The sequence below is a fragment of the Lutjanus erythropterus genome, chromosome 16 (assembly GCF_056507025.1).
Source record: "Lutjanus erythropterus isolate fLutEry1 chromosome 16, fLutEry1.hap2, whole genome shotgun sequence".
In the NCBI taxonomy this organism is placed as follows: Eukaryota; Metazoa; Chordata; class Actinopteri; order Lutjaniformes; family Lutjanidae; genus Lutjanus; species Lutjanus erythropterus.
The window spans coordinates 26,593,814-26,621,744 of NC_139332.1; the positions used below are offsets into that span (position 1 = coordinate 26,593,814).

At 38.9% G+C, this 27,931-nt stretch overlaps 1 protein-coding gene across 1 annotated transcript; it reads left to right on the top strand.

The window, feature by feature from the left end:
* Positions 1–701: 701 nt before the first annotated feature.
* On the top strand, positions 702–27,597 carry LOC146313195 (four and a half LIM domains protein 3-like). The gene is made up of 6 exons (XM_084739187.1): positions 702–890; positions 19,106–19,284; positions 23,146–23,320; positions 24,259–24,428; positions 25,018–25,204; positions 26,878–27,597. The coding sequence occupies exons 2-6, from the start codon at positions 19,129–19,131 to the stop codon at positions 27,027–27,029; spliced, it is 840 nt and encodes a 279-aa protein (XP_084595313.1). The 5' UTR covers positions 702–890; positions 19,106–19,128; the 3' UTR covers positions 27,030–27,597.
* The last annotated feature ends 334 nt before the right edge of the window (positions 27,598–27,931 follow it).

The window sequence follows — 27,931 nt, forward strand, 5'->3', positions numbered from 1 at the left end:
ACAAACGCTTTATAACACTGTAAGAGTTATTTGAATGTAAATATTTAAATCTTTTATAACATGTGTAAGGTTAATAAGTACTTCATAACAAAGTATAACCTATGATGTGTGTGTGTAAACAGATGTTGTACTGTGTCATAACTGTTTATACACAAGTGATGGATGCCTCATATAATAAGTTATATTCGTTGGCTAATACATTAATAAATGCTAAAAAATAATAGCTGATCATAACTACTACAAGTGTACTGTTTACAAATGCTAAATTGGAGGGTTAAAGTAAATTATTAGTGTTATTGTGAGGGAAATGACTTGCTGCACAAATTACATAATTTATCCTACATACATAAATCAGTTATGCACGATTATAAAGTCATCCAGTGACTTTCATTGTGATATCATGTGAGGTTTAAATGCTGTAGAGTTCATTTAATAGCTCCTGTTATGAGATTATTACAGGGATTTTTCCATTTAAAGAGATAATAAAGTGTTTCACATCAGCAGCCGGAAACCAAAAGTCTGCTATATATTTAAAATATTCAATTACATCCAAAAAACACACTGAGTCAGTCTACCTTCTGTCAGCTTGAACTCCCCACAAGGTGAAATGAAGACGGAGGGAGTGGAAACACAGGCGGCGGAGGAGGACTGAGGAAAGGGGCGGTGTTTTGGAGGAACGGTTTGGTTTTACGCACCAGACCCACAGATGCTTCAGTCAGTGGAAACCCGTGAGTTCTCAGCACGCAGGAGTCCACGAGGAGGATTTAATTATCTGTCATAGTATACATGAGAGAGAGAGCAGCGCAGGCGGACGAGCTGCTGTGATCCTGCAGAGACGGAGCGGGACTCTCCTGTGAGCATCTCCACAGGCTGCTGGTGCGCGAACAAAGGTAAGTTCACAATTAAACAAGTTATTTCATAGGTGCTTTCACCTTTGTGGGGCGAAAACGTGGATGATAAAGTGAGTTCAAAGTGTTTTCTGGGGAGTCTGCAGCGGTACAATCTCCTCTGAGGCTGCACAGATCCTCACCTGTCTTCACCTGCTGCAAAAACGGCCCATTATTGAGGCATCGGACGCATTTTGAATAATAATTTCCCCGTTTTTAATTAACACAAGGGGGCCTTAAAATTAACGACTAATGAGGGTTCCTTTATAGAGCTGTTAATAATGGCTTTATGATTGGTTAATAAATAATTTTCTTAAGCGTTACAGCGCAGTTAACTGCCATTAGTGAGTGTATTGTTTGGGTTGCCAGGTTGTGAAAATTCCCGCTGACTTTATTAGATAAATTAACCACGTAGTCTATTTCCAGAAACTGCTGAGAATCTGGACTAAAATCCATTTATTAATAAGATAATAACTGCAGACTTGATAGCTTATTAGAAGCTGAGAATCTTTTGCATTTGTTAATAGGGGAGAACGGGGGCCATTGTAACATTTCTTTTTTACATTTTGCCTCATAACTCATAGACTGCATGAAATGTACAGTTAATCTTTTGATTTGAGAAACACATATGTGCACTACTTAATAATAAATTCATATATTTTCACTAATGAGGACAAGACTGGCCCTTTTGTCATCAGCCATATTAAACCACTGTATCTCAAATAAAAGAGCGTTCAACGTAATCAAGCTACTACTGTAAAATTGAATAATGTTATTTAAGATTGTTATATGTATATGCTTCAAAGTCTTTTAGATGTCAGGTATTGTAAAATGCACTCAAAGCCAAAGTGTATTTCTAGTTTTTGGACAACTATTCTTGTGGTAACTAGATTTTAATTATTTGAATCGAGTTAAAAGCAATGTAACATTTAAATTTAGTGGAATATGATCATTTTCTAACAGAAAAGTATTTCAGCGCAGACAAGCATGGTGCTTACTTTAGGCCATGTGGCCTGGGGGTCATTGTAACACAGTGTTACAACTGCCCCCATTCTTGCAGCCATGACAAAATATCATATGCTAGCTAGCAAACACCTATATCAGCATAAGTTGCTGTTATTGTTAATGTTAATTTTAAAACAATAATCTAGCAATAAAATTGAATTGCAAAGTTCCTGTCATCACTCTAGCTTGTTTCTGATCATAGAAATGTGTTACTAGTTCTTTCTGTTACAATTTCCCCCGGTTTCCCCTGTTACCAACATTTGTAACTACATCATTACTAAACTGAATAGGACAGTGGGAATTATAACCTGGCAACCCAGCATTTGATCTTAACGACTTATAATTGATGTACATAGTTTAGACTTTTTGAATCTGAAACACTCAAGGGGGCAGCAATTTTAAACAATCTTTATTAGCTCATGGCTTTTTAATCATGATTGAATCATGTTTAATCATGATTAGGCTATTTAATCATGATTAAAGGGATAGTTCAGGTTATTTGATGTGGGGTTGTATGAGGTACTTCTTGATAGTCAGTATATTAGCTACAGTAGTAGGAGGTCAGCATGCCCCCCCCCCCTCAAATTTTCCAGTGGAAAACCACCATTATATAAGCCAAATACCACTCTCTCCAAACCAACCAATTTCCATTGACAAAATCAGTCATTTTATCTCACAGAACACGGGAGTAATTGGTCCACCGCCGCCTTGATCTTTTAGTTAATTTGTATTATTGTGAGACTTAAGTGTTTTAAATAAATTGCTTGGATTCACCGAGGTCACACAATAATACAAACAAGCTAATAGCAGTTGACCAGCAATTCCCATGTTCTGTGACATAAAAAAACTGGGGGTGTGCAGACCGCCAGCTACTGCTGGTACACTGAATATCAATGAGCACCTTGCAACCCCACATCAAATAATCTGAACTATCCCTTTAAATAGCCACAAACTAATAAAAGCTTTTTTTAGATCTCTACCATCTTGAAAGCCTAAGACCTCTTCAAGTAGTCTAAACTTTCCCCAAACTGAAGGGCACCAGAGGGACACTTTCTCCCAAATCAGCAGCCCTCCATGCAGATTATTTAAGTAAATGATCTATTAACAGTAACGACATTATTATCCACTTTTAAAAGGGTGCCTTATTTGCCAAAATAACAAACTATAGTTAAAGCATGATCATCTTAATCATGCAAGAGCTGCATGTTTCCAAGCCAAATATTTGACCCCCCCCCCCCCCACAAAACATTCAGGATGGACCAGAAAGGATGTTCTTTCTTTAGAGTGAGGAAATAGTGGATGTTATTGGGGGTTGGGGGCCTGAACGGGGTCCAAAGAGAGTAACTGATACTGTGAATAAGTGCTGCGGGCCCGTTTTTCAAGTAGGATTTATGAGACGAAGAACAAGGAGACCTTTGAGGAAACAATCCCTCTCTTTAATGTTTCAATTACTTGAGTTGGGTGGGACACAACATTCGTCTTCGTATCTAGGGAATGAAAGCATTATTATGTTGTGCAATCGTGTATTTTTTTATTATTATTATAAATTTGGAGGCATGTTAACAAGCCTTTCAGTCACGTTGAATTTGAGTGATGTCATGTCTCCGTGAGAGATTACAAATTTTCTTCTTGAGACTCAGCAACCCCCCCACCCCACCCCTCCGGCAGCGCTCATAGTTTCCATCACCGCACGCCATCCCCATACCGCCATCATGTTCCAATCCATTAGGCTGAAATTAATACATCCATTGAAACAATCCAGCTCTGGTTGCACTCACCCCTGGAAGACATGTGAGGGGGGTTGTGAGGTTGCATTATTTTTTTTGTTTCACACAGAAAGGAATTCCTGACTTTTGTCTTTTTTTAGAAAACAGGGCGGAAGAAAATACTTTTTTTTTTTTTGTTCTGCTTTTTTTTCCCCTTCTTTTTCTTCTTCTCAGAGTTGGAACCGCACGATTTTGCCACGTTTCGACCACAGTCACATTCCTCTGAAATTCTTGTGTTGGGCGAAGGTTGGGTCTGTGTACAATCACTGGAGACAAGCCAGAGACAAATGAAACAGTCAAAGGAAGATGATTTTGGACTGTCAAGCGACTGATGGTCATAAAGTCAGACTGAGAGTCTCATCATGACTCAGTCTCACTCACTTCACCGTCTTTTCCATTTCCCATTTCCGCTGCTCAGCCTGGGAAGAGTTTTAGAGCAGCAGTCTGACATTTGAGGAAATGTAGTGATTTGCTTTCTTGCTGAGATTAAGGCTAGATGATTGGTGTTTTTAGTAGCAGTTATGTTCGCTGGCTCTTCCCGGACTGAGAGTTCCCACTGAACATGGCCGAACTGGGATTAAAAACAGTCTCCAAGACCGATGGAGGTCGGGTTCACAACAGGTAATAACAGCTTGAAGTTGGTTTTCTTGCTGGATTTGGCTCTTGGCACCATACTTGCAAACACTGAAACCTCAAAAATACAGTTTAACAGACTTTGTTTCCTGCATTTTGGTGACTTTGAATGAAATAACAAATAATAAGTACACTGCAACAGCGTTTGTATGTTAAATACTTTTACTTAATTTTATTTTTACTTTAATTTTTCATTAATTTATTTTTTGGCCTGCCCCTAAAAGAAAATTAACGCTGCAGATTTCATAAAATGCGTGACCCTTTCCTTTAAAACTTTCCTTAAGACACACATATTTTTCTTCCTAGAGAGTTTGGTTTGGTCCAGCTGTGGTGAAATAGTTGACCTTTGGGGTCGTAGGGTTTATACACACTGTCCAGAGTCCTGATATTGAAAAGGGGAAAAATCGTGAGAGATACAGGAGAATTATGATCCTGGGAGGAAATATGGAGATGACAGTGAAAATTGTGAGTCTCCTGGGAAAATTGGGAGGGTTGGCAAGTATGCGTGGTACCCCTGGGCTGAGTCAGCTAACTGTGCTAACAGTAGTTAGCGGTTAGCTGCTTTAACAACAAGTAAAACTATCTTTCCATCAGAAAACTTCCATACCTTACTCCCTGTTTGTTATCTGAGCCTGAGAAAACCTACAAAATGACTTTTTGGTCATTGCTGAGCCAGATAACTACTGCTGTCCAAGTGATGTAGAGCACAAGACATATACAATGATAAAACGCTTTAAGCTAACTAGCATTAACGCTGGAAACAAAGAGAAACAGTTAGCCTAGCTTTTGCCAACAGGGAACTTTTGGAACATTTTCAAGAAATAGTGCATTAACCGTGATACTGGAGCCAGCAGGCAATAAGTTTAACTTAGCACAAGAACTGAAATCCAGGGGAGATGTTTAGCCAGAGAGTAACTCTATCTTGTATGTTTAATCTTTACACAAGTAGAAATGTAAAAACAACAATTTGTGGTGTGACAGCGAACTATTTTTTGTGAATATCAGCCAGGAGGTGTAACTTCCTGAAAACTACGTAGTTACATTTCTGTTTTTATTAGGATTAAACAAACGAGATGTAATGTGTTAATCATTGAGCTCTAGTCTTGGTAGGCAGATTTTGTCATATTTGGACAGAGCCAGTCTAGTTGCTCCTGCCTGCTAAGCTAAGCTAACTTAAGCTACAGCTAACGGTAGCTTCATTTACAGACATGAAAGTGGCATCGATCTTCTCATCTAACTCTTAAGAAAGTAAATATTTGCATGCCAACAAATGTTTAAATACTCCTTTAATGAGTCAGAGAAAAAAAATCTCTAATTTGTCTGGAGTACTTTAGTTTTAGGAGTAAATGTCCTTTTTAAATGGAAGTATCTGTACTTTCTCCAGATGTAAAATGTAGACTTTGACCTGCAGTTCTTGCCTTTTTTGTGCTCAAGTAATTACAATAACTTGTCAAACAATTCAGCGCTCAGCCTTTCTGAAGCTTTCCACACAAAGACGAAGCTCAGAATCAAAGTCAAATAAATCCATCAGTAAACATGAAACACAGACATCAGGTCCAGCAGTCTGACAGAAAACAAACATTTGTTATCATTAACACTCGGGCCCTGAAATGTCCAGTGCCAGCTGGCAGCTGATGGGAAAATATGTTTACTTGTGTATTTGTTTTGGATAATCGTTGTCGGTATTTAAGATCAAGCTGACTGTTTATTTGTGTTGGTCAGTGTTCGCCTGCAGGGAAAATCCAAGTGAAACAACAACAATGCCAAAAGTAACTTCAAGATACTTCATTTTGAGATACTTCATGGCTACAGTTGATTAGGCTATAATCTTTTTAATCTTCCTTTATACTTTCATGCTGTTTTTCATCATTATAAATATATTTTTAACCAGTGGTTGACTCTGAATGTGATCAGAGCACCACTTTGGTCCAGACTGAAATATCTCAACATCTATTTTGCCATGAAATGACATGAAATGTGCACAAATTCAGGGTCCCTGGAGCAGAAGTTAGATATAGTTATGCTTAAAGTCTAATCATTAAATAAATACATGCTATAAATAAAATACAAAACAATCAAATGAATGAATGTATGGACCCCTACTTGAAAACCACTGCCCTAGAGGACAAAAGACTTTTGTTTATGACTAAAGACCTGAAAAACTAACGACATTCCCATCAGTCCCAGCTTTACTTTATGTTTATTCTAATTAACCAATGATAGCATGCTAACATAATAAACTGAGGCAGTGAACACGGTAAACCCTGAGCGTTTAGTTGTTACACTTCCAGTTAATTTAAGTGCAATTAACTGCATGCCCTCATATGCAAAAATGAGGAATTTTGATTTTAGGCAAACATATAATTCACCAAATATAAAGGACAAATTAAGCATTAAAGTTTCTTCTTGATTTTTTTGGGAAACAATTTGACAAAAAAGTCCACTTTCTTGCTTTTTTTCCTCATAAATTTACACCACATGTCTTCCTGTCCACAAACTGTTACCACATGACTGATGTTGCATATTTATTATAGGTCATGTGATGACAACTGAGCAAACTCCAACCGCTGAGGAAGACCATGAGATGAGTGAAAGCTCAGTAACCAAATCTTCTTATGGACTCTTAAATGAAGAAATAAAAAAAAAGTGAGTTTAGATGATGTTTAACTGTCAAGGCCCTGAATTAGTTCTCCAGTTACGTGTTTCTTTCCAAGGAAATTAGTGGGAAATGATCAAATTATAGAGCCATAAAATCTGAATCAAAATCGTCTTTATTGGCCAAGTATGTGTTCACATACAAAATATCTGACTTTTTATTGCTTTTGATGTATTTATACAGTAATAGACATATGAGTAGGAACAAAGGCAACAAAACTGAACAAATAAAGGTAAATAATTGTAAAGAATAAAGAATATATACAAGTCTATATACAAGTCAAGTGTTTCAGAAGTCAATTATGATCAATAATAGTGCAAAATATTAATATACTTATATGTAGTGGAATACAGTATATGCATGTAAAATAAGTAAGAGTTAACATGCAGTGAGCAGGTTAATTTTGTGAAATAAACCCTGATAGGGTAATGCAGGACTAAATCAATGTTTTAAAAAGGATTTTGTTGATTTAAAAAAGACTGTATTGCTCCTCCAGAGTCTATGGTCCCATATATTTAACAAAAAGAATAACAGACCTTAGAATACTGCTGTTGTACTGCACTTCACCAATCAGAATCAAGTATTTACCAAAGTGTAATAAAACATTTAGAGGTTAGATGATGTAAAACTATACAGCATTTAAAAAGAAATGTGAGAAAAGTTCTGAGGTTTATTTTTTCTTCTTATTTTGACCCTCAGTAATCCTCTTGTGACCCCTTGTGGGGTCCTGACCCACATGTCTGGAGCCACTGTTCCAGGTCCCTGTGTGCAGAGGTGTCGGCACGGTGGTGACTTGTTTACTTGTTGTCTGACTCAGATCTTGTTTGTCAGTTAAGCCGACAGCAGCAGAGGTGAAACTGCAGCTGCAGCCCACATTGTTTGACTGGATAAACAAACAGCCAGCTGGAGACTCATAAAACAAAACCAGACACGTACTCTGTCTTTAAAGGTGCCTCATTTCCTCATATTATTGACTCAGTATTACAGATTATGTGTCAATAATATCCAGCGATGCTGATCGTGTTATGGTTTCAGTTAAATTCACTGTGGAAGAACAAATGTCTGTGAAAAGATTGGATTCGATGAAGCTGGAAGGAGCTGACCTCACAAGGAAATTCTTTTTCACTTTTAAATATCCAGAATAATTTCATAGATCTGCCACCTCAGTATCGCACAATAACATCAGTGTTTAAAAACAGCTATGAGCAATTCATCCGGATAAGATCTCTGATCACAGACAACAAAATGGACATTGTGTGTTTGTTTTGATGCAGCCATGTGATCAGCAGGAATAAAGCCAGGCACTGTCTTTAAAAGCACTTTATTCCCTGAAGGCTTAACGTGTTAGTTTATTTGTCAGTAATGTCAAACAAGTGACAAGTGAGGGGATCTAACTATTATAACAGCACTAAGTAGAAGTGTGAGGTTTTTCTGTTTTATTCTACTTTATATGTCTACATTTATCTGCATTTGAGATTTTTTGATTAAGAGTTCAACATTAACATTAAGATCTTAACACGAGCTAATAAAATACAACATACAGTTAATGTTTAAACCAGTGGTTTCCAACCAAACAGGAACTTGCATTGGTTAGCTGCATCAGCTTGTCTGTGTGTATACTGTATCTGTCCCAGTCAAATAAACCATACATAAATAAATAATTTTGACATGACAAGTTACAAAAAACAGTCGGGGTTGGTTCAGATTACTTTAAAATGTAGTGAGTTACTTAATACAAACATATAATCCACTGGATTACGAAAAAAAAATCAGAATACAGAATATTTTTGGATTACTTCAAAATCAAGCATTGAAAATGTTGTATAGTATATTAAAAAAAACTGGATGCAGTCACAAAAATCTGAGCTTCTTTATTTCTTTTAAAACATCTCAAAGTATTTTTTTTAATGTAAATGAAATGCCTTTTTGCACTGGGTTCTTTTCTTGTGCAACAGTTGTCTAAGAAACCCTGTATATCAGATGCAATTTTAATGAAGTAATAGATCACTGGTTATCATGAAAAAAAAGCTGCAAAGCTTAATTTTAAAATTGCCATAATTTAAAGATGTAAAAAAAAATGAAATCAAGTAATCACTGACAATGTCACTATCATCTAATCACACATTTTTTGAATTATAATCTGGATTGATTGTACTCATCTTTTAAAAGTTGATTACATAATCCTGATTACATGTAATCTGTTAACTCTTAAAACAGTAGTCGGAGCCTCTTGTCACAGATGTCTCTGAGTTGTTAGTTCCTCTAAAGACTGACTTCTTAGTTCTTTAAATAAACATATTATCTGTATTATTATTAGATTTAGCTGATGATACGTCAGAACTTTTACATAAGTAGGATTTTGTGAATATGTGGCACTGGTACTTTTACTTAAAGCCAATACAGCACAAGGAACTTTAATATTGTGTTGACTTTGGAGGCCTCTGTGTAAATATAAATCTCCCCCTTCTTCTTTTTAACTGACTAACATACTACTTACTATAACTTTGCCTGGGAAAATGAGGACACAGGCTCGTTTCATCTGATTTCAAAGACAATCCTGGGTATAGAAGTGGACGATCTTCTCATTGATGGTCTTGTTTGTTTATGTAGGTCATACAGAGACACCAGTAATAAACTGAAACTGTTTTATAACCAGTTAAACAATCCTTTTAAGGGTCTGAGTGCTTCTTCACTGCGGATAATGACACTGGTCGTGTTTTGGTTTTAGTGAAATAACCGATTTTCTCAACAGATGATTAATGACATACCACATAAACTGAAGACAGCCTTGTTGTTAAATAACACGGTTGAGTCTTTGACACTGATTTGACCTTATAAGGATTTCACTGCAGCTATTTCTCATGTTCAAGTATCCAGAATGATGTTAGAGATTTGCCAGCTCAGTATCTCAGAATACCGTCATTGTTTAGACCAGCAAGACGCAATCCATCCCGAGGAGATCTTTAATCAGCGACAACTAAATGTACAATGTGTGTTCGTTTTGATTTGTGTGCGTGCAGCTGAAATTGGCCTTGTGATCTGCAGGAAGCCACGCCACATTGAGCGTCTTTGTACTGGGGATGAAAGGGAGCGCAGTCATCTGACGGCCATAAGAGGCCGGTCTTGTTTTTCTTTTTCCTTTTTTTTCCCTCTGTAACAGTTTATAGATGTGACCATGAGGGTGTCACTTTTCCTTCAATGCTGCAGGGCTCCTCTGTTATTACCTAGCATGGTCTACTCAGCATTGTGCCGCTGTCAATATTCTCATTCACTTCCCCAAATCCAGGTTATGCAACCCAGGAGTCACACAATACGCGGACTGTTCTGAGCCTCAGAGGCCGTTAAAGTAAATCTATTTCAGGGGGAATAAACAGTAAAACGGGCTGGTAATTAAAAACCAACTTTGTTATATGCTTTCCTTTTTTAACTGAATGCACACACAGTTCTTTAATGAGTGTAAACCCGCAATAAAGAAAGCAGTGATTGTAGGAAAATAAGGGCCTGCAGGCACACTAGCAGGCCTATAAGGCTGCCCTTATGCTGTGATCACGCCATATCGTTTAGACTGTAATTACAAACAACAGAATTGTAAAAAAAAATGTTCACATCAGCCTCTAATTGGTATTTCGAGTTAGAGATATTGGGAATTTCTGACAGCGATGATGTCAACAAACCACTGGAAACAATGGCAGCAAAGCCACCAGCAACTATCATTGGCAGTTAAATCTCAATAAAATCTATATTAACATGAATACAATCAATTACGCTAATTCAAAATGAGCAATACACAGTTTGTATCTGATTTAAGTTGTTAAGCAAACCCTTCAAATACTCAGCACAGCAAACGTAGCTAATTTAGTCTAATTAAATGATGTGACCACAAGGTTAGCATCTGTCTTGCCATGAATGACATGAATGTTTAGGCTTACAAGCTGTAGTAGTAGGCTAGGTATTTTGTTTACCTTGTATTCGCCATTTCTTTAGCATGTTAGCATGCTAACATTTGCTAATTAACCCCACACAAAGTACAGTTGAGGCTTTTATCATCGGACCAACCAATGTGTGGCACGTCACACCACTAAAAACCCACTTTGTCTGCTGTGTTCCTGTTATAACAGTCAATTCTTTACTAGGTGTATTCATCATTAGTTAAATAATGTAACAGCAAGGTTAGCATCTTGGAATAATGCTCCCAAATTGGAATAGTGTGAGTTCTTTTTTTCTTCTGTTTTTCCAGTTCAGCTGACATGGCGTGAATGTTGTATTAGACCCATTGTTGCTTTAAGCTAATTGCTAACATCAGTATGCTAACAGCCTTACCACGACAACGTTAGCATGCTTATATCGTCAATCTCTGTCACCATTATTTTAACATGTTAGCATGCTAAAGTTTGCTAATTGGCATTACACAAAGTACAGCTGATGTTGTAACCGCCCCATAACACTTTAGTAGGTGTGTTCACCATCAGTTAAAAATGTGACTACAAGGTGCAATCGACTGACCGATCGACTGGTTTTGTTATCCATAACGCCACACCACCAGCACGGCTAAAACCCCACTTTTTTTTAGCCACTTACCTGTTTTTACACAGCTCACATTCAGGTGCCTGTTTCAGAAGGGGAATGTAACAACATCACCCCAAAAAAGGCTCTGAGGCTGTTTAGTAAAAGCATGAATTAATATTTTGTGGCCGTGACAGATTTAACACTTACCCACATATTTGTTCCACTAGATTTTATTACGTGTGACAGCGGTTTTCATCATGGAATAATCTGGTTTGTAAACCTCAGACACAAGTCTAAATTCCTGCACTGGGAAAATAAACACTGACACCCAGCAGCAGCTCTCACGGCTCGCAGAGTTCCTGGCTGCGGTCGTAAGAAGCTGTCAGGTTGCTGAGGAGTAAAACAACAGCAGCGAGCCATGAAGGGACATGAGACAGGAGGCCCGATCCTGGGAGACAGTTGCCATTTGGCCGCCACTACAAAGCACCCGGAGCCGAGCGACTCCTGTAAATCTGTCAGCCGGACAGACGGTGTATCAGTGAAGAATTCAACATGTCCACTCATCAAGGTGAATTGCGGTCTTAAATAGTTTCAGCAGCCGTGCTACTACAGAGAGAGTACTTAGACGGGATGGATGACTGTTTGGTTTAATGTCTCGCGGTAAGGAGAAGAACTGGGGTGACAAGTATTGTTGGGCGCGGTCCAAGAAGATACCTGAAGAGTAAAGTGAACACATCTTAAACAAATCGCCGTTGAGTAACATGTGAGTCAGTGACTATTAATGTCAGACAGTCAGCAAGCTGTGAAGATGAACAGCTGCTGAACAGATTTTATTTGCTGTTGGTTGTGACCTTTAGGCCAGATGTATGGCAGCAAATAATGACTATTAAGATTTGAGTGTTATGATTATTTAAAACCTAGTGTTGGAATTTAAACACCACTTTATAGCACTGATAATTTATTTGAAAAATCACCTACCTGACTTTGTGTGGTTTATTCTGAGTATATAAACTAAGATAGACATTGCATTTATCACTAACTATATTTAAATTGCTCGATTTTAAAAATGTGAAAAAAAATCAAGTTGCTCAAATTTCCCAGCCTGTTCTCACTCCCAGTGCGTCAATTACAGCAGCTTGGTCAGTGCTTCAGATGACACTGCAGCGCCATTTCTGGAGTCAGGTGCATGTACATGTTACATTTTGTGAGGTTCATATGTTATGTTCCCTTAGTTGAGTACGTAAGTACTTATGTTAACCTAAACCTAACAAAGTCATTTTTTTACCTTTATTTTCAAAAGTTTAAAGAAAAACTTTCACCCTAGAGACTCGAGTTCATGCCAATAATTATGCCAATTTACGGGTCTCGTGCGTGTGCACTCAGCAACGTACAGGTGGATAGTTTACTCAGTTATCTGAAGTTACAAGTTACATTCATTGAATGTGACGCGGCATGTTCGTATGAGCCATTTATATGAATAAAAAAGAAGATATTTAAGATAAGAACATGAAAATGTTCTTGCATGAGTCCCATTTTTGTCCAAAGTAAAGTTACATAAAAAATACACATAAATGTAGAAAATTCTCCACACAGCTTGCATTCAAGCGCTCCATACGTAATGCTCAGTTTCTGAGCATTGGCCTTAATAGTGGTTGCTAACAGGTGGCTAAAGAAGACTGCAGACATTTTCAGGACATTCAACCTCATCACACTGAACACAAGTCATTTAGTGAGAGTGATGCTGAGTTATTGACCGTGGTGTAATTCATTTATAGCCTAGAAGTAGCCTGTTACTTCTGGCAACTGCATTTGTGCATCAAAAATCATAAAATCTGTGTTCTTTTATGAGGATTATCTCACTGAACAAAACATGTAAACTTTTGTTTGCCACAGAGCTTATTTTCCACACTAATCCAACATCCAGTGGAAAAACTCTCACTGGTTTGTGGAGGGAACCAGAGCGAAGCTGACCTCTGGGTTGTTCTGCAAAAATATGTCATCCCTGCAGTACTAGTGTACAGCCTGTGACTGTAACTGTAAGGTTATAATGGCCTGTCCTATAGGAACCATAAAATTTTGGTTTCAACAATGATGGATTTTAATTAGGTGCTGCTGTGTTTTGGCACTGGTCCCATAAGAATTCCCTCTCGGACGCCTAAAGGAGAATTTGATGACAGACAACAGCTGGAGACCGCAGAATGTGTTCGCAGATGTTGTGGCTCAGGAAGAGAAGCACAAAGCTGAAAACCTGGAAGACTATGTGCGGAAGGAAAACCATTGTTCTATCACAGCATTCATCGCCGACATGGACGGACGAGAATAGAAACCCGAACCTCTTCAGACAGTTCAGGAGGGAAGCTGGGCTCGTTGCACCATCCATCCAGACAGCAATCTGACAGAAAACAGACATAGGATGTGATGTTTCGTCTCAGTTTGGTTTTCCTCCTTGTTTTGTTGACCTAGCGTGATGCCCTTGAGGAGGAAGCGGGGCCGTTATCTGCAGGGAGGGATGTTCACCATGAGGGATGTCCTCTCAGGGTTGTGCTAACATGGCAGTGAAAGAAAAAGAGCCGTGGAGGAGCGGGAGTTTCTGTTTCTGGCAGCGCATTTAGGACATGACTGAGAGCAGACTATGTTTATCTTTTTTATGTTTATCTGAAATTGCTGCATCATTGGTTATTAGACACAAAATGTTTGATAGCAGTCAGACGCGAGGAATGTAAACTGCACTTTCAACATGACTCCTCAACAGACCAGATGCAAATACTTGGAGGTTATAGAGCATGGAGCGCGGTACCTGAAAAAAACACAGGGAAGACCCTTATTAGACTTTCTTAGAGGGTATTAGTGACGAATTAGAACAGAACTGTACTGTTAACTAAAGTGTTTTTATTATTTTCCACTGTTAGACCCTTATTAGGCTTTTTAGTTGACAGTACAGTTATATACCTTCTAATAAAGTCTATTAAGGGGCTAGTAAAGGGTCTAATGTCGTCTAATAATGAACATATTGTATATAATTTGATACAAAGTGTGGCTTTTTACATCTTAGTGTATTGTTGGGTGTATGGTGTCTAATTAGGGTTTAATCTGACTAATAAAGTGCCTATTATTTCTAGTTTTTCTCTAATTAAATACAAAGTATGGCTTGTTACATCTTTTTAATGTACTGTAAAATAAAGCGTGACCAAAAATTGTTTTTCTGAGAAAACAAGTGGCCGTCATCAGTTTGTCACAGGCTCTGGGTCTTCTCATCGTCTCGGCCGAACCGGTGACGTCTTCCCCCCCGAGGAGAGGAGGAGGAGGAGGAGGAGTGGAGTCTCTCGGCTCATTCCTCGATCCTTCAGGGAGATTTCAGAGCTGCACGCTTTCTCAGCTGCACTTTGTTGAACCCACCTCCTCTTTTCTGACATCGTAGAAACAAGTCAAAGCCACTGTGTGACCAAAATAGGGGAGAAAATTATAAACAACGACCGTTTCCAAGTAAAATACTTCAGTGTCTGTCTGTCTCTACATGTTCCAGACGTTATGATCCTGAGCATGAACATATACTCAAACTCTGGAGACTTGAACATAATCTTCATCCACACTGTATATATCTTGCTGAGCCCTGCTTGTACCGTCTTAACTGTTCCACAGGAGCGTATTTTAACCTCCCACACTTCATTTCCTCGCTCATTTCCCTTCGCTGCTGCAGAACACGGGGTCACGTACCCTGCTAATGCCTCACTGTGTTCAGTAATAATGACGGGATGATGTTATTGTCCATGTGCCCAGCTTTATTTCCACCTGTCCTTCCTCTGCTCCGCGAACAATAAATCAAGTCATTTACTCAGAACAAGGCTGTTGAAATGCCTCACCTCGTTTCTGATAAGTCATCACATTTTACCAACGACTGACGCTCAAAAGTTGTGCAGACATCCAAGTCAAATCTGGGATGAACTTGGACAGTCACAGTTTTTGGTAGCACTAAATTTGAAGGGGTGTGCATAAGACTGACAGGACACTGTCATAATCAAGTCATGACTCCTATAACAAACATGACAGAGTCTTTTTTGAATGATTATGACTGTTGTCATTAAGTGTCATTCAAAACATAAGGCATGAGACTGCTATGAAGCGGGTGACCAGGACATAGAAACAGCTACATACGCCAAAACTAAAACCACAGTTCACAACAATAGAACAAATTTAAGACCTGGAAAAATGAACATACATAATTAGAGATTTATATGTTAATTATACCATGAACAAATAAGATCTACCCTAAAAATAAAATGTCTAATTATCATAATCTAACCCAAGAGTTGAAGAAGATATTCATTTTGTTCTGTTATGTTTTGTCTCTTTCTGTGGTCGGGTTGAGTTTAATTTTGTTTGTAGATTTATTTATGCAAATAAATCTGAAAAATTGCAATGTATTCAAAAGAGACAATGGTCTCGAATGGTGAAGTCATAAAGTTTTATTAGTTTTATTTTGTCAAACTGGCCTTTTAACATTTAATGACGTCTATATGAGAAGTTCAAAGTATACCACTTTAGTTGAGGTCCAGGGAATTATTTCCTGACAAGGTTATAAAAGCATTTGACAGTGTAATAACACTTAATGATGTTTATATAACAAGTCCAAAATATACCACTTTTACTTGAGGTCAAGGAAAATATTCACGTCCCATTTATAATGTAATGCAAAAACATACAGCTAAACGTTTCTTTAAGTTTTATAATGTCAAGTTGTCATAACAAAGACCTCTCAAACAATGTTAGCTTTGCATTAAAGAGCTACTACACGTTGAAATATAGTGGATGAAAAGCTGCTGAAACAACAGTTATTTAATCAAACTTCACAAATTTAGCCCAGTTTTAAACGAGACACATCAGATGAATGATAAATGTAATAATGATAAAAACCATGCATGAGTATTATCTATTTAGACTCTGTTGTTTTCTCATTCTTATTTCTTGCTTGCTGATGTCTGGCTTTCAATTTCACTCCTGACGGGCCAAAAAATCTTCAGCAAAAACAACTTTGAGTCACGTGTATCCCAAGACTTATTAGGTCATTGATGAGCTGAAAATTAAATGTTTTTCTTCATGGTAAATATGATGATAGATGACAGTTCATTTTTGGAGATCAACCCCATTTCCCCCAGTGGGGTTGTGTTTAGCATCTTGCAGTCAGGCACGCAGGACATAAAAAGCTCCATGATGAGGCAACTGAGATTTAGAAGATTAAAAGATTTTTATGAGAAACTGTGGTGCGGTCGTTCTTATGGAGGAAATTCTGCTGAAATGAAAAAGTCTCCTGGGAAATGGTGGAATTGTTTGTAGTTTAGACAAACCAGCTGGCGCTATAGTCTATAAAGTGATAATGTAGAATGATTTCAGTGAAAAAGAAAAGGTGACTTTGGGTGATGCTTTGGTAATTTTCTGAGCCAGTTATATTCATCCCTGGGAAACAGCTGTCATAGAATACAATGCACTGTCAAGATCATAGTAATTATGATAAAACAATTGATGGCATTACAAGTTTAAATCTTTTGTTACCGATAACAAGAGAAAGAGAATGCGTTTTAAAGAAAGTTGTTGACGAAAGGAATAAACCAGATAAAGGAGTGGTATTGCCCTTTAAATGCGACCCAAACACAGATGAAAAAAGCCCCGGAGAGCCTTTGAAATAGAGAACCAGCTCCTAACAATTAATATTGTTTAGTTGTTCTTTCTCAATGCCAAACCGCCACAGGGGGTTTCGCACAAGAACGAGGGGGAGGGAGAGACCGACATTATAGGCTTTCACTTATTTAGTGAGTAATGATGAAACAGGAGAAGCAGTTATATATCATTACTGGACTGATTTACAATAAGTCAGCTATAACTCTTGAGCTGAAGTGTTCATTCAGCCCTTTCTCTGCTCACTGGAAAACCTTTGTGGATGTGGAACATTTTGAACAATATTTAACTGTTAACTGCAGCATAATGTCTCTCAGTAAACCATCTCCATTTCTTACATGTTGAAGGTTAATCTAAATAGGATTGCAAATTATTCCGGAGGGGAGTTTCACCACTTTTTCCTCCTCCTCTCAGACTCTTAGGTAAGCTGTTCTCTCCAGAGACCATTCTTCTCTCCCACTGTAAATTCCCATGATGTCAAAATCTGTGTTTAAGTGTTTTATCACACATGTCTTGCGCTTTATCTTATCTGTGCACTAGTCTCCGGTCCAACAATGACCAAAAAAAAAAAGTTATTTTGTAGGTATTCTTAATGTTATTTTAGAGTTTGTCATTTCCTTAAAAACAAAAAATGTTCATGAGCTAATAAAATGCTTCCACTTTCTTTCTAAAATCACCACAGTGTTTCTAGGGGCCTCACTGCACAAAAGCACAACTTTATAACTTTCAAAGATTTAAAGATTTCAAAGATTTGGGTGAAACTGGATCATATATTATGGAGAACATCTTTTCTGGTTTGCCATCTGACATCCTCCAGCTACACAATTTCCTAACACTGCTTGAGTTTTACAGGAAAACAGTGTTACAGAATCTCCCAAACAATTGGAAGTAAATGTGACAAAAACAACAACAACAAACATAAAATGCAATAAAATGGTCACCGTTAGCTTCCATTATCTGGGAGATTCTGCAAAGTTTTCTGTGGATTAAAAACTAAATAGGACCTTCAGTCAGCATGAGGATGAGTAGATAATGACTGTATTTTCATTTTTTGGTGAACTATCCCTTTAACTCTGATAACCATTAAATGTAAATTTTAAAGCCTGCCTCGATATCAAGCTACCGAACTAAACTGTGATCAATCAGATATGATCATCACTGGTCTCAGATCCCTCTCCAAAAACATTCACTACTCCTGCCTCACCATCGATAACTCTGCTCGCTCTCTTTCCACAAATCTGTAACTTTGGGGTAATTTTTGACAGAAGCCTCCACCCCTTTTCCACATCAAACGTGCAGCTTGTCCCCACCCCATTCCTCTAGTTTTTTTTTTATGCTGAAACTTAGCATAGTATTCTTTATGGTGCAGCATCCAAAGTCCAACATAAACTCTGTCACAACTGTGCTGCTCGCTCTGCCCCACATCACACCAGTCCTGGAGAACCTGCACTCACTCTGTCCCACAACAGACTCTTTTTAAGGTTGTTTGTCTTAACCTTCAGGGTCAACCGGGCTTTTTCCTACCTCACAGATCTTCTCCACCACCGCACTCCCTCCCACAGCCTCCGTTCCCCTGACAACAAATCTGTTCCCACTCTCCGGGAGTTAAGCATCGAACCTGGGGTGCTTGGTAAACACGTCCCTGACTGCACCAATCTGTGTTCAAGAAGTTACTCAAAACTCACATTTTTACAGCTGTTCGTAATGCACTTCCCTGCACTTTTTGCTGATCATTTAACCTATCAAGTGACTATCTTGAAAAGTGCTGTAATGTACTCTAAAATGTTTTTTTTTCCCATCCCCTTTCTGTCTCTCCTGTTGGTCTTTATTTCCCAGCTGTATATCCAGAAACTGTCAGCCTCCCTTCATCCTGCTTTCTCTCTCTGTCTCGCTAATCTCTCTTCTCCTCCTCCTCCTTCCTGCACTGTCTTCGTGCTGATAGAGAATGCTAAACTGTGCCTGTGAATTCTCTGTTTTCGCAGGAGTTCAGCCAGAGAAAGACATCATGAGTGACCGCTTTGACTGCAAAAACTGCAACGAGTCCCTGAACGGACGAAAATACATCCAGGTGGAGGAGCAGCCTCACTGCATCCCCTGCTACGACCGCCTGTACGCCAACACCTGCCAGGAATGTAAAGAAATCATCGGTCATAATGCCAAGGTAAGCTCATTTGTGCTTCAAGTGTGTATTTTCATTTTATACTTCTACTTTCATTTTTTACACGTGACACCATGATATTTATTTTAAAGCTAAGCTATGGTTGTTTCAGAGGTTAAGATATTATATACAAAGTATGAGAATATTTTATAAATTTCCCTGTCATTTAATCTGATTATCATTTTTATTAAAAGGAGCATATTTTACTTTCCCTTGTCATATATCTAATGTTACAAAGTCAGATGTTCTTACTAAAAGTTTTAAAAGTAATCCTTGTGAGAAAAAGCAGACGTAAAGTTAATGTTTTGTGGTTTTCCCTCGCTTGTTGTTTATGGAGTTCCCTGATGGACGGATTGCTTCACTTGCTTAAGTAACCACTGCTAACTGTAGCTAACATTAGCACAATTAGCTGTGCAGCTAACTAGCCATAGACAGTATATTGAAAAGGTTGAAATCCTGTTTAATGTACGAGTTGTTTCCTTCCACACTCTGTTAACATAATATTCAAATTAGCCTTTATAGATTTAGTACAGTAAATCTATTACAGATTATGAGCCAGTTTCTATTTAATACTGATGCCTCCATATGACCCACATAAGCAAACAAGACCACCAGCAAGAAGACTTGCTATTTCTATACGGTTATTATTAATGCTTCCCACCGGGTTGGATTCTCTTCATAATGAAATAAAACGATTTATGGCATGCAGACTGAAAGAGACTATGTTTACATTTTCCCATGCAAAGTTACAGTGAGAGTTACATTAGCCAGTTAAAAAGAAGCGGTAGGAGAAGTAATTCTGATTAATTATATTATATGTTTTATATACTATTATTATATTTTTGATGTTATATTCTGTTGATATGACAGTGGAAACACTTCCTCTTTTGTCCACAGAGGCCTCCAAATCACCACAATCTGAAAGTTCCTTGTAGCCACTTTAAGTATTTTGAAGTATTTCATGCAAAAATGATGATCGATTTAGGTACTTTTAGTTTAAAAATAGTGGCCAGTAATTTTTCTGTTAATTAACTAATTGTTTCAATATGATGAATTGCTTTACACAGAACTACACAAGAGTATATAAAATAGTTATTATTAACTCCAACCAGCTACTGCATGAAAATGCTGCTTACATGTTAATACACCGTCAATAATCAACAATACATAAAGTATAATGACAAATATTTTTCCTTTTGATACTTTAAGTACATTTAAATAGTAATACTTAGGTGCTTTCACTCCAGTAACACCTTGACTGTACTTATAGTATTTAGGTCTGACTGGAGGGCTTCAGAGCCACTACTGTTGCCATGGTGATTAACATCTAAATCAGTATTTGAATGCTGGAGAGGACGGTGACGTCGCATCAGCTGCAATGAAAAAGAGGCAAAATACTGAAAAAAGTGAGAAATGGAGCTCAGTCGTTAAACTAGTTTGAAATTCCTCTCAAATCAGAAACAGGTGCATGCACGTGACACAGGTTCACAGAAAAGTATCTGTGAGTGGAAAACCATCCTCACAATGGAGCATTTCATGCTTCACCTGCACAAATGTGGTCCTGCGAGCCTGGGGCTGCGATGAGTCCAAGTTCAACCCTCCCTACGCGCTCGTAACTGCTCAGCAGTTGCTCAGTCGTCAAGCTGACATTTGACTTTGGAGGTGATGACTCAAAATATTGCAATAATATAAAGTGCAGATCCCTGCTAGCAACAGATGGTGAAGCACCTGCTGCAATGCCACCACAGCTGCCGGATGCAACCAGTAGAGATTTCTGCCAACATTATCATTATCATTATCAAGCTGAACATAATGACCTTTATGATTTGACCTTTGACCGCCAAACTCTAATGAGTTCGTTTTTAAGTCGAAGTGGACATTTGTGCCAAGTGTGAAGAAATTCCCTCAAGGTGTTCTTGAGATATTCTCTTTACAAGAATGGGACGACTTAAAAACATAATGCATAATAAAATATAAAGGCATAACGGTCATAAAAAAAAGGGTTTTCAAGGTTTTTCAATCTGACTCAAAGAGGTCTTCCAGTGCATAGTCATGGATGTGCGCAAAAAAAAAAATTAGGCTGACTGGTATAGTAGTATTTGAGATACTTTGCATGCACACGCTCACTCACTCACACATGAAAAGTATGATAGCTTGTGTCGGCCACCCCTCATCAAAGCTTTGAATATCGGCAGGTAATTCTTATTCATGCTTCAAATCCCCAAACGTGGTATTCGGGGCAGACCTAACAGTACTGCTACTTTTGCTTAAGTAAATGATCGGAGTACTTCTTCCACCAATTAAATTATACATGTCCGACTGTTTTGACAAACCAGCTAACATTCCTGGAATACATGACTCTACTTACAGGACATCAAATTGTCTGTAATCCCCTTTAAGATGCCCAAAAGCCTCAGTTAGTGAAAATTAAGAACACTGTCCTGCAGGAAACACCCACAGACGCCATGAGGCCATCAGTGTCCTGTGAGTTATGGACTCCCTGTGAGGGACGGGCAGTAAATCACGCTCCTGCTTGCTTTGGCCATCCCTCCTCCGCACAAGACATAACAACGTTCATCCTTCATCCTCGTCCGTCCCTCTGCTGTAGTTGTTTCTTTTACTGTGAAACCCCACGCCTCAAAAATAAGTTTTTCACCCAGCGTTCAATGGGGCCATTTATCAGTGAGCCTGCTTGAACTGCAGATGAACTGGAACACAAGCAGCTGTTAGGAAAAAAAAACGGGTTATTCTGAATTTTAAGAAAATAATGACGAAGAAAAGGGAATGCAAAAAAACTTCTCTAACTCTTCTTCTGTTTGGACGACAGTGGGGTGTCGTATGAAGTAGGAAACTTTGGGTTTACACTCCCATGTTGGCAAACGTCCAAAACACTAATGTGCCCTTGCGCAGGAAACTGAATCCTGTGGTTGACCGTGACCTCTGACCTCCAAGCAGCTGGGAGGCAGAAAATAGAGAATTTCCCTGTGAGGAACAACAACATATCAAGGGGTTTTTATTAACTTACACTTTGGAGTAAATTGCTGGGGTTGCTTGAGGATAAATGTGGCATTCTTTTATATTTTTCTCATTAACAACAAATCCCATAAGAAGACCAAAATCAGCAACGCATGAGTCTGTCTCTCAGTAGTTTCTGTCTTCTCTATCCTGTCTGCAGTTGTTACACAAAGCCCAATGATTCATAAATCTTTACAAAGGGAACACACCTGGCCGTTCACACCAGAAGCTCATTTCTCTGCATCGGTCATCAAGTGACTGTCTTCCTCTGCTGTTTTCTAATCAGACATAGAGCCGATCTTTAAAATAACCTCATGAATTTAAAGCTTTTTATGAGGCCCTAAACCTAAATATGAATTAATATGATTTAATTAGTGTATACTCACCTGAAAATTACAATAGTTGTGTATTCATAACCTTAGACTGAGCTGTTTATATCAACAGAAGGAGTGGATCGTCTTCCGTGGAGGCCACCATGTTTCTATAGCAGCTCCGAACGGACAAACCAGACATTTGTACTAAATGCAGCCTTTTGCATTTTGTGCGAGTGTTGCAGCCTCTATAAAAAAACCAATGAGAATCATTTTTTGTACCTTTTTTAAGCAATTTTTTTTGTCTCTGCATGTTTTATGTGTTTATTTTGCTTGCTCTTGTTTATTATGTCTTGTCTGCCAGATGTGGATGACTGCACTTCACTGACTTTGAGACTGTTTTTCATATTGTATTGTATACAGACACCACCTTGTCTTTCTTCCATTTAGTTTTATTATTGCATGTCTCTTACCTTAATATTTCAATGTGACAAATAAGACATCATCATGTTTGACTCTCTGTCTCCTCTTCTTTCAGGAGCTCTTCTATGAGAACAGATATTACCACGCTCACTGTTTTCGCTGTTTCCGCTGCGACCGCTCTCTGGCAGACGAGCCCTTCACCAGCCAGGCCGACGCTCTGGTGTGCAGCGACTGCTACTGCAACGAGTACTCCTCCAAGTGTGTCGCCTGCGATAAGATAGTCATGCCAGGTAATTTTTCTCCCCCAAAACACGCAAGTTCATGAACCTCTTTAGGGACAGATTCTTGAGTAACCACTGAAACAGGGAGAAAGTTCACGCCCTGTCTTTGCAGGGATAAAGAGGCAAATGAGTTTTTGTTATCTGGGGTGTGACAGCTTAGATGTGACAGAATGATTGTTTCCTTGCTCGGCTGAAAATATCTCCCAGCAGGGCTTTCAGCTCTGGGCTCTGTGACGACACGAGTGCAGCGGCGGTGTCGGATGACTGAAAATTACCCGGGGCCTGTGGGTACTGTGGGATATTATAACTCACCAGTTCTTCTCTGAACTGAGCAGTCATTTTCTTCAGTTTCTGTTCAGCCTGGAATGCCTTTAAAAGCTGCTGCTGCCCTCTCCCCCGGCCGCTTTCTTAAAAGTGCAGCCAAGTTCAAGTTCAAAACACCGTCATGCTTTTGGGCTGCCTTTCAGGCCCCAAAAGTCGTAAAACAAGGCCAGTGATTAAAGGATCTGACGTCCAATTTCAGAAGCATAACTGGCTCCTAGTTTTTAGAAACCTCTGAAGTGAAGCGTGTGTTTCTTTACATATATGGGAGTGGACAAGCAGCTGCCTGTGAAATGGTTAAAACTGTACAATAAATAAAAAGTGTAGCCGTGTTTACTAGCTCGAGTGTTGCTTTGTTGCAGCTTGTCAGGATGTTTTGATGCATGTTAACCTGACGTAATTGTACAGTTTAAGAGGACTGTGTAAGAACAGGTTTAGCTGTCACACTGAATCATCACTTTTGGTCGTCTCAGAGTTTGTGCGAGCGCTATCAGATTTCATTCCAGTTTACAGTCGCAGCACACTAGGGCAGAGATCAGAGGAGTGGCACGCAGGTTTGTAAATGTCAGGGAGGATGTCAACAAACAATCACAAACGTCTCGGGTTCTGCTCTGTTTCTCTGACAGGGTCGAGGATGTTGGAGTATGGTGGCTCCGCGTGGCACGAGGACTGTTTTATGTGTCACGGCTGTGAGAAGCCGATCGGTTCGGAGGCCTTCATCCCAGACAACAACAACTACTACTGCGTGCCGTGTTACGAGGGCAGGTTTGCTCCTCAGTGCAGCCACTGCAAAAAGGTGAACAAGGCCAGACAGCGTGATGGTTGATGTCACTGACACACGTCTCAATGGACAACACGACTCTATTTCCTCACACTGTACAAAAATTAAGCTAAAATATCCTGAATGCCATCTTGCACAGTAGTGAACAGGGTTGGAGCCACAGTATCGAGCTCCTGCCCACAAAGCCAAACTTTAACAAACATCAGTGTGATAAGAACTATCTAAAATGGCAGAAACTATCTTTGGTAAAAGATCTACTAATATGGAGGAGGCGGGGTTCATGAACTGTACTGCAGCCAGCCAGCAGGGGGCGATTATTCTCATTATTGATTAATCTGCGGAGAACTTTTCCAATTCCAGAGCCCAAGGTGACATCCTCCAAAGTCAAAGATATTCAGTTTTTAACAAAAAATAGAAGAGCAGCAAATCCTCACATTTGAGAAGTTCGAAATGTTAAATGACTACTCATTTGACAACCCATCAGAGACGTTATAGCAGCAACAGCAGCTTTGTACCAAAATGTTGCCAGGCATCACTAAACCTGATCTTAACTATGCCAAATTTTACTTATATATTTCTATATTTCTGTATTTGTGTCCTGCAGGCTCTGACTAAAGGAGGGGTGACCTACAAGGACGAGGTGTGGCACAAAGAGTGTTTCCTCTGCACAGGCTGCAAAATCCCCCTGGCTGGTCAACCCTTCACCTCGCAGGGAGACAGTCCGTACTGTGTCAAGTGTTTCAGCAGCCTGTACGCCAAAAAGTGTGCCGGCTGCAACACGGCCATCACAGGTCAGATTTTTGATGTTTATCGTCTCACGTGATTCCTGTCAGTCTTGACTATCTACTATAAGTAGTAATTATCTTCAGCAAGCAGGTGTAGGCAGTCAAGTGACTCAAGTTTTAAATCCAGGCTCTGATCCTTCCTGTGTGGTTTGCATGTTTGCCCATATCCTCTCCTTGTGTTGTGTAGTTTCTTCCTATTGTTCAAAGAAAGCACTTCACAATAAAGGCCACGCCATGTTGTGTTTGGCCAGTTTGATGCTTTTGATGTGAACAAACAGCAGTCAAAAATGTTTGATTTGCACTGGCGGAAACGTAAAACAGTAGTGATTCAGAAGAGTGAGTGCAGTAATCAGCAAGGCTAATATTGAACAGATAAAATTACAAATATAAGCACTGGATTACGTACTACAGTGTTTCTTCATTTGTATGAAGGCGGTCCTAATCAGGAGTGGCGGACCCTGCCACTAACAATTAAAAATGACTTTATAGAGAGATGGGGGCAGAAATGAGTAGCACACATAACAATGACTATGTTTACGTGCACAAAATATTCTGGTTTTGGACATATTTAGAAAAAGAAAATATTCCTTCTAAGCTGTCTACATGGCTAATGAAAATCTAATATTCCCATTTACACTCATCCATGCATACTCCGATTAACATATTGACACACATCATTGAGCTTACATTATATATCACGTCCAAAGCACACCAAAGTTGTTGGTTGTTCAAAGATTGCTCCTAAAATCTGAATAATAATGGCATATCCCACATGTCTTAACTGGAAAATGCTACATTCAGAATAAGGCCTAATTAGGAATATCCAAACAGAATATGTTGTTTACATGAAACATATTAACAGTGGAAAATTAGCGTGTATATAAATGTCAATGATATATGACCTTTTAAGTTGATATGCTGAACTTTTTAGCAAACATATCCAGCAGCTATGGAGCAACATCTTCTTTATCTCTTTTATCTCCGTTTTTGGTCTCCACTAACTCCTGAAGGAAGCATCTGTCTCTTTAGACAGTTAGTCTGTTACCATGTTTGTCTGCTGTTTGATGCCAAGCAGGTAGTGCACACTGATTTTTTAGCGTTTTTTCTCTGAAAACAGCTGCCTGTGAAGCGACTCTATGACAACGATGAGACTGAATCAAGTAAAGTTGTGTCACACAGCTAAACAATCACTACGAGCAACCTCTTTCTCATTGTCACATTGTTTTCACCTCTTTTGATTTTGATAAATTATTTAGTTCAGTTTATTAGGATCCCAGTTAGCTACAGCACTGCGGCAGCTACTCTTCCTGGAGTCCGGAAAAGCTTCACACTGTGACACTGCCTCAACAATTTATAGCTACTTTAAAGACACTGTGTAGAGATCCAGCAAGCAATGCAAATTCAACAAGGATCATTAATTATCTTTTTCTTTGCAGTGTTGACATGCCAGAGTTGAATAAGAAGTTGAATTAGATGCTTTTGACCGCAGCTATGAATTCCAGCAGTTTGACGGAGCTGCCTGGCAGTGTTTTCTTATGGCTTCTGCCAACTGCTGATGTTATCTTCCATTCATTTATGTCATTTCCGCAATGTTGTGAGCCTGTTATTAACCTCTATTTTCCAGTCCTAGTAAAGCATTCCTTCATTAGTTGCTCATGTGTTGTGTTTGTGTCTCCCAGGGTTTGGAGATGGGAAGTATGTTTCTTTTGAGGACCGGCAGTGGCACCAGCCGTGCTTTAAGTGTTCGCGCTGCTCTGTGTCGCTGGTGGGCTCCGGCTTCTTCCCCGACCGCGACCAGATTCTGTGTACAGACTGCAACAACGACGACTGACCACACCTGCGACACCTGCACCTGGCGCAGCAAATATCAAACACTGCTGACAGCAGCAGAAAAACTTCTAAACCTCAGCCCAGCACATGAACACTGCAACATTTACTTATTCACTCACAGTGTAAAGCTGAAAAAAGCTCAGTATTTACAACTCAAAACTCTCATCAGCTTTTAGCACATTGAAATGTATGTATAAATTCTGCAGAAATGTCCTGTGATGTATGTGTACGACTTTGTTTTTCTTTATTTTATATGTTTTGCACATCAAAGACTAAATGAAATATACAAGAGAGACATGAAAACCTTTAAATTAAACTGTAAAGGTGGTAACGCACCACTTTATAACACTTTCCTCTGATGACTGCTAGATAAAACCAAAATTTGAATGTTATGACCCATGCTTGGCAAATATATGTCTATTTTTAAAAAGATTTTCCAATTAAGCTGTCTTCTTCTTCTTCCACTGCTTTCTGTATGTAAACTTATTTGCTGAACTGTTATTTTGTTTTCTTTTCAGCTTAAAACAGTTTTTACTGGCATACATGCAATAAAAATGTCATAAAACAAAGGGTGGTGCATAAGCGTGGCATATTTGTCTATATAAGCTCAACAAAGTACACGTAAAATGTACAGTCGGTGTTAGTCAGCCTCAAGACCTTTCAGTTTGTTGTTAGCATCTGTGTTCTATACAGAATGGTGCTTTTGGCTATAGCTTTTCAGCTTTCAGCATGCTAATAAACTCATAATGACAATGCTAATGTAACAATGATCACCCGCTAGCAGGCCTGACCATGCATATGATACAAGAGATCGCTGGATGGATTTACTGTAAATTCACTGCATCGTGTTAGCATGCTAACATTAGCACCAAACATAAAGAACAGGTGAAGCTGATGAAAATG